General features: G+C 47.1%; 1 protein-coding gene across 2 annotated transcripts in view; it reads left to right on the forward strand.

Moving 5' to 3' along the window:
• The window catches only part of LOC115076193 (rho GTPase-activating protein 33-like), a 141854-nt gene that overhangs the window by 42201 nt on the left and 80131 nt on the right, over nt 1–19522 (forward strand). The window contains exon 2 of one of the 2 annotated variants that reach the window (XM_029577366.1): nt 9586–9685. In XM_029577366.1, coding sequence (XP_029433226.1) covers nt 9605–9685 — 81 coding nt within the window. In that variant the 5' untranslated portion in view covers nt 9586–9604. Of the gene's footprint in view, nt 1–9585; nt 9686–13068; nt 13847–19522 lie in introns of those variants that run through there. The other variant, XM_029577367.1, reaches the window with a different exon arrangement.

The raw sequence follows: 19522 nt of genomic DNA on the forward strand, positions 1-19522 counted from the left end.
ATTTCAGCGCTCATTTTTTTAACCCACCTACTGAAGAAAAAGTGAATTCCTGATACAATAAGTTAATATGCAAATGTAGCAGGAGCTTAAAAAAAAGCATGTAAACCTAAAAAATGAATAGCATGCATAAATCACATTAAATGTGCACAAACCATGGCTTATGCTTTTACAACATGATTTAGGGACACAGAACACGGTTTATGAGCATTGTGTGCAGAAAACATGATTTGTGCTCATAAAACCGGAGTCCAGGAGCCTCCAAGTCCGGGGCCATAGTGAGGCACGGCACAATACTCGCCCCAGAAATCTGCGTTAACTTTACTCCACATCTGAGCCAGGAGTTAAATTTCCAGTGTTTTTTTAAAAAAGTTACCTACCTCTCTGCGTTGGAGGAACTCTGATTTGTGAGCATATTTTTACTCCCATTTCTGTGCATTAAAAGTAAACTTGCACACACAAACGTGTGCAGAAATGCTCAGCCTTAGCAGGACTTATTAGATCAGCCTGTGAGAGAAGTAAATGGGGGCCTGTGGGTGAGGAGATGAAACTGCGATCAGATAAGAAGAGGTGGAGAACTGGAAAAGGTGATGTGGAGGGAAGAGAAAGTTGGAGAGAAGATGCACAGGATGGAGAAGGGAACCAGGGGCACGTAAAGGAGAACCAGGATAAGAACAGAAGACAGTATGAGGAATAAAAAGACAAGAGAGAGAAACATTTGGTTTAAATATTGTTTAATGTGACTTTTATAAAGTTTTAAATTATGTAGCATACAAACGCGTTAAAATAATTGTTAAAATTCTATGTGGAATCGACACATACAGGTACTGTACTTGTTGGTTGCATTGCCTGTATTATTTTGGTTCTTTGTGATGCCTTTTATTGGACCAGTAAGAGGCCTATGCAAAGAGGATGATGTACACAAGCTTCCCGGTGCACCCAGCTCCCTCTCTCAGGTGTCCAGCGTCTTTGGTCAAGTTTATTGCTTCAATGAAATGCATAGCAGCCTGAGAGCGAAGGGAAGAGCAGTTCTGCATGTCAGAGCAAAGAGGCTTTCTCCAAGAGCAGCACAGCTACTACTGAGTAGGCCAGAATGTTTCTGTGAGAAGATCCATGGCTGGGCCTGGACGCTGTGGGAGACCTGGGTTTGATTATCTGACCTGGCTCCTGCTGGCAGGGGCCGTTACGTGCATTCACTACCCTTGTGATGGAGGAATATTTTCTTTTTTTTTGTTTTGTATTGAAAATTGTTATTGAGAATCAACAATCACATAACTATTAACATTTGTGCAACACAATAAAGACCGTTACATGTAAAAATTCACATTCAGATTTTGTTGTCTGTGGATTGGTATCTCCCAACCCATCCCACCCTCACCACCTGTTGCAGTTAAGATGAATTTGCAATAGAGAAGATAAGTAAAACAGTAATGATGGCAGAAAACGACCAAAATGGTCCATCTAGTCTGCCCAGCAAGCTATTGCGCCAGTTACCATTCACTGTCTGCTATACTGCAGTACCACACAGAAACACCACTTAACAATCCTATATATAGTACGAACACTTAAACTAAAAGTGTCATGAATAAGCCGACTTCAGATAAGAGAATTGCCTGCCTTTTCCCACTTTGTGAACGGTTCCCAAGTCCTCTGAAAGGTCTGCTTGTTGTCGTTCTTAGAAGCTGTTATGGCTTCCATCTTAGGTTTGTGGGGTACCCTTTGTATAATCGCTGATGGAGAGGGGGGATCCATACACCTCCACCTCCCGGCTATCTCACAGCGAGCGGTAATGCATAACTGTTGGCCCAACCGTTGCTAGGACCTATCCAGTTTGGGAGACGGCATGCTAAGCAGTGCTAAGCCTGCATTATATAGATCTTTTGCTCCTACTATTTCTTGTATCCAGTCAAATAGCTTTTTCCGTAGTGCAGAAATAATTGGACAATTCCACCGTATATGGAGAAATGTTCCCACTTCTCCGCATTGTCTCCAAGAGCAGTCGCTGGCAGATAGGTGTTGCGTGCAGGACCCTTGGCCCAAGCTGGTGTTGGCACCACCTGAGGGGGATACCACCACAGGTCCCCACCGTCAGGTGGCGAGGCCGGAGGGGAAGCAGAGGACAGCTGGAGCTTCGCCACTACCAGCCCATGTTCCCCGCTTTCGTTAGCTGTTGGTAAATCCCCACGGTGGGGTTTGGCATACGAGCCCTTGAGAGAGTCTCAATCCATTCAGTCAAAACAGTCCTGGCTTTTTCTCTCTCCCTTTTCTGATATGAAGCCTGAGATATAAATAGGCCTCTCATCACCGCTTTGGACCTTCCCACACAGTTCCTGGTGAGGTGAAGGATGCTCAATTCAGAGTGAAATACTCCTGGAGTTTGGAAGCCGCTAATTTACAAAACTCCTCATCCTTTAATAGGCTGTCGTTCAGCTTCCAGTATCGTTGCCCAGTATCTAGATCTCGCATTTATAGATCGAACCAAACAGGTGCATGGTCCGACCAGGTGATATCACTGATTCCTACTTCCTGTACCCGGTTTTGTAGAAGCTTATCAATGCAAAACAAGTCTATGCGCGAGCTCAAATTAACACATTACGTGTATGCAGACGAAGTCCAAATCCTCCTACCGATAATAGATTCTCTGGACAGTACTTTACGTCGTTGGAACACCTATCTATGCTCCATTAATAACCTCCTTTCAAATCTTAACCTGATTCTCAACACAAACAAGACCGAATTCCTCTTAATCACACAGGATGGTAACTTTTCCTTAAACAACCTACCCCCTACAACGCTCCCAACCATCTCTCCCAAAATCAGAAACCTAGGGGTAGTCATGGACACTCAATTGAGCTTCACAGGCTTCATTAACAACACAATAAAGGAATGCTACTTCAAACTTCAAGTATTAAAAAGACTAAGACCCCTCCTTCATTTTCAAGATTTCAGGTCTGTCTTAAAAGCGATCATTTTTTCAAAAATCGATTACTGCAATGCTCTTCTTCAAGGCCTTCCAGACAACTCCATTAAACCTCTCCAGTTGCTTCAGAATGCAACTGCAAGGATACTCACAAAGTCTAACAAAAGGGACCACATAACACCGATCCTTAAGAAGCTCCATTGGCTCCCAGTCAAATTCAGAATCCTCTACAAGCTTTTAGTAATCACCCACAAAGCCATTCTTAACATCTCTCCGCTGGACCTATCGACCCCCCTGCAACTTCATACTTCAACCCGTCCTCTGAGATTAGCGCAAAGAGGGACTCTTAGAACACCTACATTCAAAACCTCCTTTAGTAAAAGAGCCTTTCCACCGCAGGCCCCAAACAGTGGAACCTGCTCCCAGCGGACCTTAGGCTGGAACAATGCCCAATTACATTCAAGAAGAGACTTAAGACGCTACTATTCAGACAAGCCTTCCCATAACACTCGTCCTTGTCTCATCCTCCACGGACCTTCTCTTCCTAAGCTCAGATGCCTTAAGCACATTTACTTCCGCTGCCTATTTATTTATTTATTTATTTATTTATTTATTTAAAGGCTTTTATATACCGGAGTTCATGCACTAGTGCATACCACTTCGGTTTACACAGAACAAGGAACAGAAAATTACGTCAAACAGATTGAACAATTAAACAAATATACAATTACATCCAACGATTGGGTATAAATAACATGGCTAACTTAGTAGTAACTTAGAGTTTGAGGTAACTTACAGTTTGAGGTAAAGGAGAGAAATAGTACCAAGTGGCTTTTACCCAGGGCAAGTCTTGCTTCACAAATCTGCTTCACTTTTTTGAAGGAGTTAATAAACATGTGGATAAAGGTGAACCGGTAGATATAGTATACTTGGATTTTCAGAAGGCGTTTGACAAAGTTCCTCATGAGAGGCTTCTAGGAAAAGTAAAAAGTCATGGGATAGGTGGCGATGTCCTTTCGTGGATTACAAACTGGCTAAAAGACAGGAAACAGAGAGTAGGATTAAATGGGCAATTTTCTCAGTGGAAGGGAGTGGACAGTGGAGTGCCTCAGGGATCTGTATTGGGACCCTTACTGTTCAATATATTTATAAATGATCTGGAAAGAAATACGACGAGTGAGATAATCAAATTTGCAGATGATACAAAATTGTTCAGAGTAGTTAAATCACAAGCGGATTGTGATAAATTGCAGGAAGACCTTGTGAGACTGGAAAATTGGGCATCCAAATGGCAGATGGAATTTAATGTGGATAAGTGCAAGGTGATGCATATAGGGAAAAATAACCCATGCTATAATTATACAATGTTGGGTTCCATATTAAGTGCTACAACCCAAGAAAGAGATCTAGGTGTCATAGTGGATAACACATTGAAATCGTCGGTTCAGTGTGCTGCGGCAGTCAAAAAAGCAAACAGAATGTTGGGAATTATTAGAAAAGGAATGATGAATAAAACGGAAAATGTCATAATGCCTCTGTATCGCTCCATGGTGAGACCGCACCTTGAATACTGTGTACAATTCTGGTCGCCGCATCTCAAAAAAGATATAATTGCGATGGAGAAGGTACAGAGAAGGGCTACCAAAATGATAAGGGGAATGGAACAACTCCCCTATGAGGAAAGACTAAAGAGGTTAGGACTTTTCAGCTTGGAGAAGAGACGACTGAGGGGGGATATGATAGAGGTGTTTAAAATCATGAGAGGTCTAGAACGGGTAGATGTGAATCGGTTATTTACTCTTTCGGATAGTAGAAGGACTAGGGGACACTCCATGAAGTTAGCATGGGGCACATTTAAAACTAATCAGAGAAAGTTCTTTTTTACTCAACGCACAATTAAACTCTGGAATTTGTTGCCAGAGAATGTGGTTCGTGCAGTTAGTATAGCTGTGTTTAAAAAAGGATTGGATAAGTTCTTGGAGGAGAAGTCCATTACCTGCTATTAAGTTCACTTAGAGAATAGCCACTGCCATTAGCAATGGTTACATGGAATAGACTTAGTTTTTGGGTACTTGCCAGGTTCTTATGGCCTGGATTGGCCACTGTTGGAAACAGGATGCTGGGCTTGATGGACCCTTGGTCTGACCCAGTATGGCATTTTCTTATGTTCTTATGTTCTTAACAGAACAATGTTAATAGCTAAATAATAAATATAAATAGTAAATACAAATTCTTATAATAAATACAGGTGCTTACAGATTACAGTCTTCATGAAAAGTTTATGTCTACAGAATAGGGTTAAGTAATTAAGAACTGGCGGTTATTTCTATAGGAGTGAAAACTTCAAAAACTGAGGTTACATCTGGATTAAGAGGTATTGGTGTAGCATGCTCAAATATTTAATGATTTGGAATTGTGAGACCAAGGATAAAAATTAGGAGTTGTTTGATATGATTATAAAAGCGAGAATGATTCAAGTTCTGGGACGTGGTTCTGAGCTAGACCTTTAAGTGTAGGCTTTTGTAAAGAGCCAGGTCTTGAGTTTCTTTTTGAATGTTCGAGTACACGTTTCGAGGCGAATGTCCGTGGGGAGGGCATTCCAATGAAGGGGGCTGGCAGTCGAGAATGCACGTTTCTTGAGTGAGGACTTGGCTGAAGGTACGTGTAAGGTGCCTAAGTATCTGTTTCTGATTGGTCTTGAAGACTCGTGTAGGCGAAGTGGAAGGCTTAGATCTAGCGACGTTTGTGAATGGATGTTCTTGTGTGTTATAGTTAGCACTTTGAAAATGATTCTGGATCTGATGGGGAGCCAGTGTAAGTGTTTTAGTATGGGTGTTATGTGTTCACTTCTGCTGGTGTTAGTAAGAATCCTTGCGGCGGAGTTCTGCAACATTTGTAGAGGTTTTGTGGTAATGGTTGGAAGGTCTATAAGCAGAGAGTTGCAGTAATCGATTTTGGAAAATAGTATTGTTTGGAGAACTGTTCTGAAGTCCTGAAAATGCAGGAGAGGTTTCAGCTTTTTCAGAATATGTAGTTTATAATAGCATTCTTTCGTTGTGTTCTTGACAAATTCTTTGAGGTTCAGCCTTTTGTCTAAGGTGACCCCAAGGTCTCTTACTTGAGTGGAATTGATCATTGGTGGTGAGGTTAGGTTGTTGGTAGGCCGAAGGTTCTCATCTGGAGTGATAAGCAAAAGTTCTGTTTTTGACGTATTAAATAGCCTAAGCTATTTAATATGTGTATATTAGTTTCATTAAACCTATGGTAACCCTCCGCTACCCTCCCCCCCCCCCTTCCAACCCCCTCCCTCAGAATACCTTGTTACCCCAAAAAGCCAACTCTTATCAGTTCTTACCAGTTTTGACACGTTACTCCCCATGCTTAAGCTGTATCCAAGTTTTTCTCTCCCCCTGTTCTATGTAAGACAACTTTGTCACTGTTTTTTATGGTTGCAATGTAAACCAGAGTGATAATTAACTCTGTTATTTGAACTTCGGTATAGAAAAGTTATAAATAAATAAATAAATAAATAAATGAGGTGTTGAAAAAAAAGTATACGTTCTGGAGTGTGGGTGGCGCTGTCTCCAGATAAGATTTAAGCCCCCCATTTTCCATCAACATGCTCCACTCCTTCCTTACCCTCTATTATATCGTGGGGCAGATGTATCTAGCCTAATATTGCGAATAAAATTGAAATCTCCTCCCAAAATAAGTAACCCTTCCGCATTTTGAGATAGAACAGTCTCCAATGTAACCACAAATGAACCTTGGTCACATAGGGGTGGATAAATAGAGAGGATGGAGAAAAATTAATTCCTGATCCTGACTTTAATAAAAATATATCTTCCCAAGGTATCAGAGACACGAAACAAGAGTTCAAATGTAAGGGAGCCTGCAATTAAAATCCCAACTCCCGTATATTTTGCCGCTTTGGAACTGGCGGCTAGGAAACTTTGTGGGTACCCCTGATTTTGCAATAAGTATTCATAGCGTTTCTTTATATGCGTTTCCTGGAGGACTATACTTGCTTTATGGTGGAGTAGCTCTCGAAATAATAAACTTCGTTTTCTGTGGGTATTGAGACCTTTCTCGTTTAATGACAGGAAACGAACAGCCATGGGTCCTGACTTACAGAGGATAGATATAGAAAAGCAAAAATAAGCTTAATGAGCATTTTTCCATCCTCTCCTTGCAAAAGAGTTGTTTATGTTCACTTCTGAACTTTTCCCTTACAGATGGATCTATAACCCTCCTCCCTCCCTGTCCACTAGACCCATCCCGTGGATCCCTCCAGTCATGGAGTAGCCACTCAGTTGGAAAAAAAATAACTTCTCCCCCTTTATTCCCTCAGGTTATCGACTCTTATCCGTATCGCTAGTGCAAAATCAGTTATACAAAGTCACTACCCAAAATTTGTAATGCATCGCCCATCAGGGATATCAGGGAAAATTGTCAAGAGCTCAACTTTGTCACTATAAACCGAGATGTCTGTGCAGAGAAACTATGTATATCCGGTAAACCAACTATTATCACTGTTCCTATTAGATTTATTGTTCATCCTTGGTCCAACATCTTGGCATTTGTGTCCGCCAAATGGTGCCGCAGCCATCGTCTTCCTTCCCCTACCCAACGCTATCTTGGGGCGTTGGTCGCCTTCACCTCCAGCCCGGAGGGCTTTTGCGTAGAAAAGGTTACGGAAAGTCCGGCCTGCTTGAAGCCCTCGGCTACCTTGGAAGGGATTTTACTCTAAAGGTAGCTCCATTGACAGCGAACGAGAGGCGGGGAAGGTCCATCGGTATTCTTATCTTTTCAGTGCGTAGAGCTGATGTGACTTGCTTGATTAAGGTCGAAGCGCTTTCGCAACGTGAATAGGGAAATATCATTGACGATGAAAAGCTAATGCCCTTCCTATATCCAGTCTGACCTTTTTCTTGCAGCTGCTGATATTTTTTCTTTTAGAGCAAAGCTGTGCAGGCATTTTACGATGTCTCACACTCTGTTTGCCACAGTAGGACCTAGCGCTCTGTGCGCTCTTTCAATTTGTTGGGTTGGGGTAGTATCAGAAGTCTGCATACCTTCATCGGAGGAAAGTATAAAGTTGCAGATGGAGCTAGCCACGGAAAAGCAATCCATGTATTCTGGAGTCTCTGGGGCGCCTCTCTTGCGTAAATTAGATCGCCGAGAGCGGTTCTCTAGGTCTTCAATTTTTTCCGCTAGCAAGGTGTTCCCCTTTTGCAAGCTTTTCTGCTCGGCCAGCACTTTAGAAAGGAATTCTTCCTGGTTCTCTACATGGCTATCAATGTCATTGACTCGCGCTCCAAGCGCTGCTAGGTCCTCACGAATGTTCGAAATTGAGTCCGGTAATTCTTGTTGTGTCGCTTCATATCCGATCGTATCTCCATAAACCACGATCGCATCTCATCTCGAGATGGTAGCTCAGTAGGACTGATAGAAGAATGTCCGGTAGGTAAACCAGAAGTTTCAGCTCCGCTCCCCGCAGCCTGTGCGGGTGCATGGTTCTCATCCTCCATCAGCTCGGCCGCGTGTTTAGGAGAATTGCTTTAGATCTGTCCATCTTCTTTTTCATCGCCATCAGGAAAGTGTTAGGTAGTTGTTGGAGTTAGCTATAATCAGGTTGAGACCGCTGATGGTGACGATTTTAGACGGATTTAATCTGGAATTATGGGGAAGTTCGGGGTTAGGCAGCCATCTTCCACGGGTGAAGGAATATTTTCTAACATCACTCCTCAGCCTAACTCCACTTGATCCTCATGTCAGGAGCTCTGGCTCTAGAACTTTCTCTCTGCTGAACCATGTTTGCTTCTTGGGTACTGTAGCACCCTTGAGGTATATGAATGCCATGCTTTTGCTCTTACTGCACTCTGGAAAAGGGGGGAACCACACTATACAACTTAAAATAAAAAAAAAAACTGCAACACTTTTTTAAAAGGAGAAAAATGTTCACAAAAATGTATGAACAGGATTTTGTATAAGAAATCTTTATCAAAAAGGAGGAATTCATACTGTGGCCAACTACAACATGCAAACACAGTACTGCCATATTGAAATGATTGTCCCCTTCTTGTATTTTTATCTGAAAAACAAGCAATTTTACTTATCAAATTACTTCCTAATTAATATTCCAGAGGCTGCAGACTATCTTGTCTGTATTTTGTCAATTTGTTTGCAGCATGGAAAGCATGAAAATAATTTAGGGCGGGACGTGCTAACAAGTTGTTTGGCAATTTTCCGCCTATAGGAAAAATGCTGAGTGCATCTGTGTGTTAACTGCTTTTAGCGGGTAACTGTCACAGTGTACCTGAAGCCCAGATCTAAATACAAATATTAATGATAGAAACAGAAATGGGGAGGGGGTGAGCTAGCCCTCAGCAGCTTTCATCAGCTTATCTCTAGCACAGCAGACCTCACCGATGTCCTTAATAGACAAGTCAGCTTTAGAACCAGCAAACTAATCTCTCTCCAGAGATTGAGTAGACAAGAGCCGGACAATAATATTTTGTTTTAGAATCACTGTACGTTTATGTGGTTTGAGGACATCTAGGCGTCACGCGTGAAACTTTACATGGCTGTGTATTGTGTGTGTGTGGTACGTGTCGGTAGATTTTCAGGGCTCCACTGTTAACTTGTTCTCTCTCTGTTCCCTTCAGGGCAGATCCGATCCTGAGGATGGAGACGTTAGCAGCGCACAGGCTCTCCTGCGTGGAAGAAACCCAAGAGAAAGGCCATCCTTTCCCCTCTGACTTTGTGGTAAGCCATGCAAAGCATAGGGAGGGGAGGGGGAGGGCAGCATGTAGTAACATAGCAGATGAAGGCAGATAAAGACTAATTGCCCCTTCCACGCTGTCCAGGTTTTTTTCCTATGTGACAGGAGTGGAATGCAGGGAGAAAAATGCAGAATGAAGAGAGCTGAAAATATCAGAGATGCAAGGCGGAGAAATAAAAGTTGACATTAGAAAGAAAAGATGCTACCTTTTCATTGGACTAACTTAATGCAGAGACATAAATAAGGGCATGTAAAATGGGTGTGCACAGGGCTGGCTCTCGGGCCATTCTACAGGGCACCGTCTACAAGAGCACCACGTTGCCCCCTCCTAACTTGATCTCCGGGGCCAATGAAGATTGCTGCTGTGGTACCATCCCAGAGTGCAGCCCGTGGGCCTCCCTCCGCCCTCCCGGATCCCGTGGCCAGGCCAGCGCTCCAGTGCTTTGAACCTGCTTTTCTCCCCACAGCGTGGAAGGGAGAGCAGCAGGGGGAGGGTCAGAAGTGCCCATCTGGCATCCCCGCTCTCCTACTCTCCCTGCAAGGCTCAGAGGGAGAGGGGACGGGGAGGTGAAAGGTGATGGAGACAGAAGAGCAGGTTTAAGATCCAGAGGGAGAGGGGGGACTTGGGGATATCGGGTCGTGGAAGTAGAATGAGAGCAGGGTGGGGGAGGAGAGCTGGGTTCGGTGGGTGGAGAACTAGGACTGGGGGATTAGGAAAGAAGAACTGGGACAGGTACTAAGGGTTGGTGGGGGAGCTGGGACTGGAGGATTCAGCAGGGACATAAGGTCAGGGGCAAAGTGGGGACTCAGAGTTTGGGGTAAGAGAGTTTAAGATATGGTGTGAGGGGCCTGGCTAAGGCTGGGGCAGGGCTGAGAGGCAGTGGGAGGGGAGGAGTGACAGAGCCAGGGGATGTGAGAGAGGAAGGTAGGTGAAGACTGAGGTGGAGGTGAATCCAGGGGGAGGAAATGGAATCCTAGGGAGAGGCAGAAATAAGAGGATGGGGAGTGAGGAAGGGGGGAGACGGGGGAGGGGAAGGCAGAAATAAGAGGCTGGGGACTGAGGAAGGGGGGAGATGGGGGAGGTGAAGGCAGAAATAAGAGGATGGGGACTGAGGAAGGGGGGAGATGGGGGAGGTGAAGGCAGAAATAAGAGGATGGGGACTGAGGAAAGGGGGGAGATGGGGGAGGTGAAGGCAGAAATAAGAGGCTGGGGACTGAGGAAGGGGGGAGATGGGGGAGGTGAAGGCAGAAATAAGAGGATGGGGACTGAGGAAGGGGGGAGATGAAGGAGGTGAAGGCAGAAATAAGAGGCTGGGGACTGAGGAAAGGGGGAGATGGGGGAGGTGAAGGCAGAAATAAGAGGATGGGGACTGAGGAAGGGGGGAGATGGGGGAGGTGAAGGCAGAAATAAGAGGATGGGGACTGAGGAAGGGGGGAGATGGGGGAGGTGAAGGCAGAAATAAGAGGCTGGGGACTGAGAAAAGGGGGAGATGGGGGAGGTGAAGGCCGGGAGGGGGGAGGAAGGGTGCAAGACAAAGATGTAGAAAAGGGCAAGAAGGAAGAGGTAAAGGTGACGAGGGAAGAGGGGGAAAAAAAGGGACTAGGACCAGCACTATTAGCAAAATAAAAGGTCCAGAGGACAAAAGGTAGAAGAAAAGCATTTTAGTTTGAATACTTCAGCTTTGGGAATATTATTTCTTATGTTTTGCATTCATTTCTGTATCTGCTTTTCCCTTGTTCCCCTTCCTCTTGGGGTTTCCAGTTTAGTCTGCCTGTGTTTCTCTTGCTAATTTGTGGTCCCTTATTCTGTGTCTGGTGCGGGTCTGGCTGTGTCCTGCCTGGGGATCTGTAGCAGCGTGACCTCTTCTCTTGGTGCTTTGGGGCCTGGTGCTGTTTTTTGAGAGGTACGGACGCTGGGAATTAGTGTTGTTGGGGTACGGCAGGTTTGCAACATAGGTTTTGCCTGACGTTTGTACTTCTTGCCTTTATTTTACATCAGAAAGTGCCTGGTAGTAAGCAGTAGGAGCCTGCATAGCTGTTATTGTGGTGCCACCAGAATTAAACTTTTTGTTTTTTTTGTATTGTGAATTGTAAGGGAAATCTCCTAATTCTGCTTTGCACACATTCAGGCTGATACAATACACCGGAGCGCACTATTAGCCCAGGTTCGGACACGCGTTTTCCACGCGCTAGCTTTACCCCTTATACAGTGCACGCTGATGGCCCTATTAGTCATTCCCGCGCGATACAGAAAGCAAAATGAGCAGCCAAGCCCCACATTTTACTTTCAGAAATTAGCGCCGACCCAAAGGTCGGCCTTAATTTCGGCCGGCACCGGGGAAGTGCACAGAAAAGCAGTAAAAACTGCTTTTCTGAGCACCCTCCGACTTAATATCATGGCGACATTAAGTCAGAGGTTCCCAAAGTAAAAATAAATAAAAAAAAAAAATCGGCTCGCGGGTTGAAAACCGGACGCTCGGTTTTGCTGGCGTCCATTTTCCGAACCCCTGGCTGTCAGAGGATTTGAGAACCGACGCCGGCAAAATCGAGCGTCGGCTGTCAAACCCGCTGACAGCCGCCGCTCCTGTCCAAAAGGAGGCGCTAGGGACGGACGCACTAGTGTCCCTAGCGCCTCCTTTTACCGCGGGCCTAATTTGCCCAGGCCGCCCTCCTGAATCCCACGCCCAGGAGAGTGCCCTGGGCGCTCCCCAGCTCTCCTGCACGGTTTTCTGTATCTGCCTGATTATTGGGAGAATTTCTGTGGACGCAAAGCGTAATAATAATTTAGATTTATTTATAGGAGCAGGGTTTATGGGGGGGGGGGGGGGGGGGCAGTCCCATCCCATCCCATCCCATCAGACTGTATAGGTGGTGTCCAATCTTCCTGGGGATGGGGGGGTGTCATGGCATCAACTGTGCCTAAAGGGTGGCAAAAACTGAATTTATTGCTGGGCTGGGGCGGTTTAGGGGGAATTAGGTAAATGTGCAGGGAGGGGGAGGAGGGATCCCTGCAGAGGCTGCTGGCATGAGTGAAGCCACCGTTTTTCATGGGGGTGAGGGTCGAGCCTTTGTGCCTAGGGCTCGGATTAACCTCGAGCCGGATGCGGGCGCTGCACCGGGAATCCGTGCAGGGGAGAAAAGGTGAAATACACTTTCCAAAGAAATGATGAAGAGCAAAAAGAGGAAGAAGGGGTGCAGGGGACGTGAATGCACGCCCCAGTGACGGGCTGAGCCCCTCCTGCCTGTGCTCCCTGCTCATGGAAGGGGTGGGTGGGTTTAGTTCAGGTTGGGAACTTGTCAGCCCCGGCGCGTGACCCCCGGCCCCCTTTACCCAGGAAACTGGACCTGCAGTTTCTCCAGGACCAGGTGGTAAAAGCAGGACTGGCTCAGCCCGGAGCGGGCAGCAACCCCTCCTCCTCCCCGTGCACCCCCAGCGGGTGAGTGAGGGGAGGGCCGAGGGAGCCCCCCGGGCACAGAGGCTCCTTTGTATGGCCGCCAGCTGCAGGCGGCTCCCAAGCCTTCCCCATTCACAGCAGCCATTGTCTCCCCGGCTCAATGGATCAGACCATTGCGGCTGGAGGGGGAGAAGGAGCCCGGCAAGGGACAGGGCCGGCAGGCTGAGCCGTCCTGTGGCCACCGCAGGAGGGAACGCGTAACCGGCGTTTCCCAAACCGAAGGTGGCCAACGGGGTCCCCCCCTCCGCTGCCAGCGATAGGAACCCCCCTCTCTTCTGAAATCCCCTCTCCCCCCCCCCTCCACTGCGTGCAAATGCAGGCGGCTGCGGAGCCTGGAGCAGCCAGGGCTGAGGCTTTCACATGCGCTGGAGCCGATAGCAGGAGCTTGGCCACCCAGGAGAGCCGGGCAGGCAGACAATAGGGGATCGGGCATAAAGGGCGAGCCCAGGATGGGCTCCTGAGATCTCCAGTACCAAAGGTCCCTCCAGCCCAGCAAAGGGGGAGCATCTCTGCTTTCTGCCCCCACCATTCCCTGTGCAGATGGGAGTAGCAGGCTGAGGACGCTGGCTCTCCTTCACCTGGCTTGGAGATGGGCAGAGGGGAGAGGAGCTGGCTCTCGGGACCCTCCATGCCAGCAGCGGTGATGCAGGACTAGGGGCAGGGGTCCTGCCCAGAGAGCTCAGCATGGTGGTGAGTACCCGGGGCCTCTCTTCCCATTGTCTGGGAGGGGGGATGCGGTGGGGCTTCTGCAGCCCGCACGGGGCCTCTGCTGCTGTTGGTATTTGTTTCTGCGTGTGGCCTGCAGGCATCTGGGTCCCAGATTTGCAACCCTGAGCTGTCCCTCCATCTCCAGTCTAAAAGCCTCTTTAGAGAGAGGCATCTGGGGATCGTCTCCTGCAAGTCTGTGATCCTGTGACAATCTCTGGCGAGTTCCCTATCCTGCGAGAATGTCTGTGGGTCAGAGGATATCTCCGGGGGTCCAGCCTGTAGTCTGAGGATCTCTGGGGTCCCCTCTCATGCTCCCACAGAATCTGAACATCTCCCATTCTCCTGTGGGCTCTGATCATTCCCAGGCATCTAGTGAGCTTGGTTACTCCCTCTGGGTCCTGACCCTTGCTTCTGTTTCCTTTGAAAATATATGGGATCCCATATCATTTCCATAACCTCAGAAAGTTTGGGGGTCACCTCCCACTCTCTGACATCTGTGGGGGTGATGTGGTCATGGACAGCTAGGGGGTCAGACTCACTGGAAGTGGGCAGGAACGCCACCCCCCACCCTAATCTTGTTTTCCTCCCTGCCCCCATAGTTCATTAACAAACCCTTTGCTGGAGCCTGCTCTTATTTCTGACAGCCCAGATGCCAAACGGGGGAATATTGTGGGCGATCTGATGTCCTGGGGTTCTCACGTATTCCCCTGCTTGGCATCTGTGCCAGCAAAACCCTTCCATCTACGTAGACAGGGATGTTGAGCAGTTGTGCCTTCCTTGGCATCCTGACCTCTGCTCACCTGTGGGATATCAGGGACCTAATCCAGGTTTCCATTCCTCCTTGTAACATGTATTGTTAGGATAAGGTGACCAGCTAGCTCCACGTCCTCAGGACAAGCTGAGCTAGGTCTGGTTTTCCCCCCACTGCATCCACGGACATTGAGTTTCATGTTCTCTAAGAAAAGCCGGAATGTAGGTCAGTACTGGAATGGAGTAACACCAGGCCTGGCTCAGCCCGTGCTTGCTGGCATGGAGTCATCTGGTCACCTTATGTTAGGACTGGTGGATTTCTTTGTCAGATTAAGAGAGCCCGCGGATGAGATCTATGGCTTTGCTCTTTTAGAATAAAACTGTATTCCTTCTAATTTCAAAATTAGCGGTATAGAAGCAAAGGCCGTGCAGAAAATGATAGTTGCAACATATTGTTTGTTCACTGAGAATGCCCAGCATGTGTTGAGATGGTCATTTTGAAAAAACAGGCCAGGCCTCAAATCATCCAGCTCACCTGGATATAGCTGGGAGGTGCCCAGTAAGGCTTTGTGCAGCGTCATTAATGGAAACAGGGCAGTGATGGATTATCACTATTAGAAGGTAAAATCCGGTTGTGCCTTTGTTTCCAGATGAATGGGCACCGGAATGTTTTTTTTATGCCAGTAGAAAATGATTACAAAAACAGGAGTCAAATTGCATTGGTGAAGGGCTGCAGCCGTGTCTGGCGTTCAGGATGTCCCTTCTGAACATGCACGAGGGACTTGGGTTGCGCTCGGGGTACCCTTAGTGATCAGAGAGGTGGGTATATTGTCTCTATTGTAGGCAGGTAGATCTCATGCATATTTGTTAGTGATATTCCAAAAAGCAGCCCGGTTTGCAGCCCTGGGGAATTGTGTGCTGAGACCTCATTTGACCTGGTAGCTCACGATCACTGCTTCTTAGACCCAGGCCTACTCACCTGGGACACAGTTTACATTTAATTAAGCAGAAGTGATTTTTATTTTTCCTTTTTGTTCTGTTGCTCCCTGAATGGCTTTCTGACATTATTGGAGACCAGCTCATAGGAGCAGGGACTCCATGTAACTGTTGGAAGGAATAATTTGGCATTCGGATGCTGTTGTAACATGCAGCAGTTGTCTGTACACAACCCTCATCATTGTCAGAATGTGCCTTGCAGTTTTTCACCTGCATATACAATAGGAATTCATGTGAAGCTACTTATTATAACAATAATAGGGGCTCTCAGTAGTCTATTAATAGATATAGATGATCTACTTGAGTGCTGGTGGGGAGGAAGGCATCCTCATCGGGAACAGGGAAAACTTCTAAAGGTTGCCTACAGAGATAGTGGCAGATATCCCAGAGACCTTTCCTGAATTACAATTCTGTGCTTCCTCCACTGGTAGAGAGGTAAATCCAGGTTACCCTATGTTGAAACTCTCCAGTCTGTAAGCAAATTCTCTCTCTCTTGGCATCGGCAAAATCCGGTGGTGTCTCACTTTCTGCCCCAGGAATTAGAATATTAAGATGTTCTCTCTGCTGGAGCCCGACATTTTCCCCAGGCTCAGCTCAGTGGACACCACTGCCACAGTGCCATGAGCCTTCGCTCACAGCCACCTGGGCGTTTCCCCCCTATTTTTGTATCCCCCTCCCAACTCACACAGTCCTCAGCCGGGGCTGCCACAGACCGCAACTGCCTCCCTAGCTCGGCTACCGTGCACCTAAAGTCTGGCCACTGAGTGCCAATAATGAACGAAGGGTATTAATGCCCATCCGGCTCGAGAATGAAAGCCAGCCTCCCCCCCGCGAGATAGTAAAGTCTTCCAGATCGGCCTCTGAACGTAGGTCTCCCGGGCCATCTTGGTCTTCTTCAGTGGATGAGAACGCCTTCTGGTTAGCTGCTCGCACTATTCTGACTAAACTTTCTGGCAATGACAGCCATCTAAATCCCCTACAGGCATCGCACAGCTATGTAAGCCATGCATACTGCACAGACAGCTGCAGAGGGAAGCTGGGGAGCGACTTTTAAAATTAGGAGGTGTGGCAATAATGAAAAGTACATAAGATATGACTAAAGAGAGGATCTCATCCTGCTCCTCTGGAATGAATTCTCTGGTCCCGGCCTTCCTCTTCTCACATTTCTCTCTTCCATCCCTGCCTCTCTGAAAAGCCAACAGCCGGTCCAGAGACACAGCAAGAGCTTTGCCGCTGGGTTACAGGATTTCTGGGCGAGGGCAGAGCCAGCTGGCACCACAGGAGTTAATGGGAGCTGTAACCCCCAGAGCAGAATCCCGTTACCTGGCTCAGGCTGGCCACGGCTCTCGGGTCACACTGTGATGATGTCACTTTCCCAGGGACCACAAAAGAGTCTCAGGACTCAAGTGGAGCGGAAGGGGTTCTTTGCCGCTGGGTTACAGGGTTACTGGGTGAGGGCAGAGCCAGCTGGCACCACAGGAGTTAATGGGAGCAGTAACCCCCAGAGCAGAATCCCGTTACCTGGCTCAGGCTGGCCACGGCTCTCGGGTCACACTGTGATGATGTCACTTTTCCAGGGACTGCAAAAGAGTCTCAGGACCCAAGCGGATTGGAAGGGGTTCTTTGCCGCTGGGTTACAGGATTGCTGGGTGAGGGCAGAGGCAGAGCCAGCTGGCACCACAGGAGTTAATGGGAGCCGTAACCCCCAGAGCAGAATCCCGTTACCTGGCTCTCAGGTCGCACTGTGATGATGTCACTTTCCCAGGGACCGCAAAAGAGTCTCAGGACCGAAGCGGATTGGAAGGGGTTCTTTGCCGCTGGGTTACAGGGTTACTGGGTGAGGGCAGAGCCAGCTGGCACCACAGGAGTTAATGGGAGCAGTAACCCCCAGAGCAGAATCCCGTTACCTGGCTCAGGCTGGCCACGGCTCTCGGGTCACACTGTGATGATGTCACTTTCCCAGGGACTGCAAAAGAGTCTCAGGACCCAAGCGGATTGGAAGGGGTTCTTTGCCGCTGGGTTACAGGATTGCTGGGTGAGGGCAGAGGCAGAGCCAGCTGGCACCACAGGAGTTAATGGGAGCCGTAACCCCCAGAGCAGAATCCCGTTACCTGGCTCTCGGGTCGCACTGTGATGATGTCACTTTTCCAGGGACTGCAAAAGAGTCTCAGGACCGAAGCGGATTGGAAGGGGTTCTTTGCCGCTGGGTTACAGGGTTGCTGGGTGAGGGCAGAGCCAGCTGGCACCACAGGAGTTAATGGGAGCCGTAACCCCCAGAGCAGAATCCCGTTACCTGGCTCTCAGGTCACACTGTGATGATGTCACTTTTCCAGGGACCGCAAAAGAGTCTCAGGACCGAAGTGGATTGGAAGGGGTTCTTTGCCGCTGGGTTACAGGGTTACTGGGTGAGGGCAGAGCCAGCTGGCACCACAGGAGTTAATGGGAGCCATAGCCCCAGAGCAGAATCCTGTTACCTGGCTCAGGCTGGCCACGGCTCTCAGGTCGCACTGTGATGATGTCACTTTCCCAGGGACCACAAAAGAATCTCAGGACCGGAGCGGAAGGGGTTCGAGGCTTTGGATATTTTGTCCCCCGGTTTAGCCTAGTTTGGTTGTTGTCGGTATTTATTTATTTATTTTTATTTAAAAACGTTTCTATACCGTCCTTTAGTGATGCACCATCACAACGGTTTACATTTAGGCACAAAATAGGTTTGGTTTGCTTTCTAAGTTATCCATGGGGTGCCAATATTTAACGGTGTCATAGTTCAATAATATACTCTAAATGAGAAGTGAGTTGGAGATACTGTTTATATGATTCGGTGGTAATCATATTTGATAGCTGTTTCCATTTAAAATTTAATTATGATTAAAACAATAAAATAACATTCTGCTTTTTATAGGCGACTTTCAGCTGTAGGTCTTTGTTGTTATTCAGCGACCTCACTGTGAAATGCTTTTTTGAATAGCCAAGTTTTTAAGCTCTTTTTGAAGAGTTTTAGTTCTTTCATAAGTCTTAGCTCAAGTGGCAACGAGTTCCATAATAATGGTCCTGCCAAGTATAGTGCTCTCTCTCTAACTTGCGTCAGTTTTGCTGTCTTTACAGGGGAAATGGTTAGTAGAGCTTTATTGGCTGATCTGAGATTTCTTTGAGGGACATGTAATCGTAATGCGGTGTTTAGCCAGTCGGCATTTTCGTCGTTTATTAGTTTATAAACTGTGCACAGTGTTTTGAATTGGACTCTTTGTTCTATTGGGAGCCAGTGTAAATCCGCAAGTGTTTGGGTGATGTGATCTCTCTTACTTTTATTGATATGTGTTGCTTAAGGCTGAGTTCGGTGTCTATAATTACTCCTAGGTTTCTAGCCTTATTGGTTAGCTCGATTGATTTGTCATTTTTAATTTTGATGGGATTTTGGATTTTTACAATGTTCTTTCGTTCAAGGTGTATAAATTCAGTTTTTTCTATGTTTATTACTAGTTCCTCTTCCCTCTCGCGGCCGGCCTGAGCCGCGAGCGAACCTGTTAGTGTTTTTAGGTAAAGCCTGTGGTGGGAGCTTAGGAAGGACAGAGCTTCGGCCAGAATAAAAAGATAGACACGTTTTTATTGCAAGGAAAAAAAAAAGGTTTAAGAAATATATGAAGACAGGGTAATTTAGTAGCAGCCCGCACGTAGACTTGTGGTGGGTGCACGTGTAACCCTGCCGGGCACGTGCGCACACACACACGTTTATTCCCGGTTTTGGGCAGAACTGTACATTTTGCATACATTTACGCACCAACTTTCAAAGATCGGGTGCATGTAGATGGTTTCCTTGCCCCAGCTCAGTGCCCAGGAACGCCTGCTGGGTGTACAACCTCCTGGGCAATTTTCAAAAGCCGATTTACCTGCATAAAACCAGTTTTTATGTGT

The sequence above is a fragment of the Rhinatrema bivittatum genome, chromosome 14 (assembly GCF_901001135.1).
Source record: "Rhinatrema bivittatum chromosome 14, aRhiBiv1.1, whole genome shotgun sequence".
Classification (NCBI taxonomy): Eukaryota; Metazoa; Chordata; class Amphibia; order Gymnophiona; family Rhinatrematidae; genus Rhinatrema; species Rhinatrema bivittatum.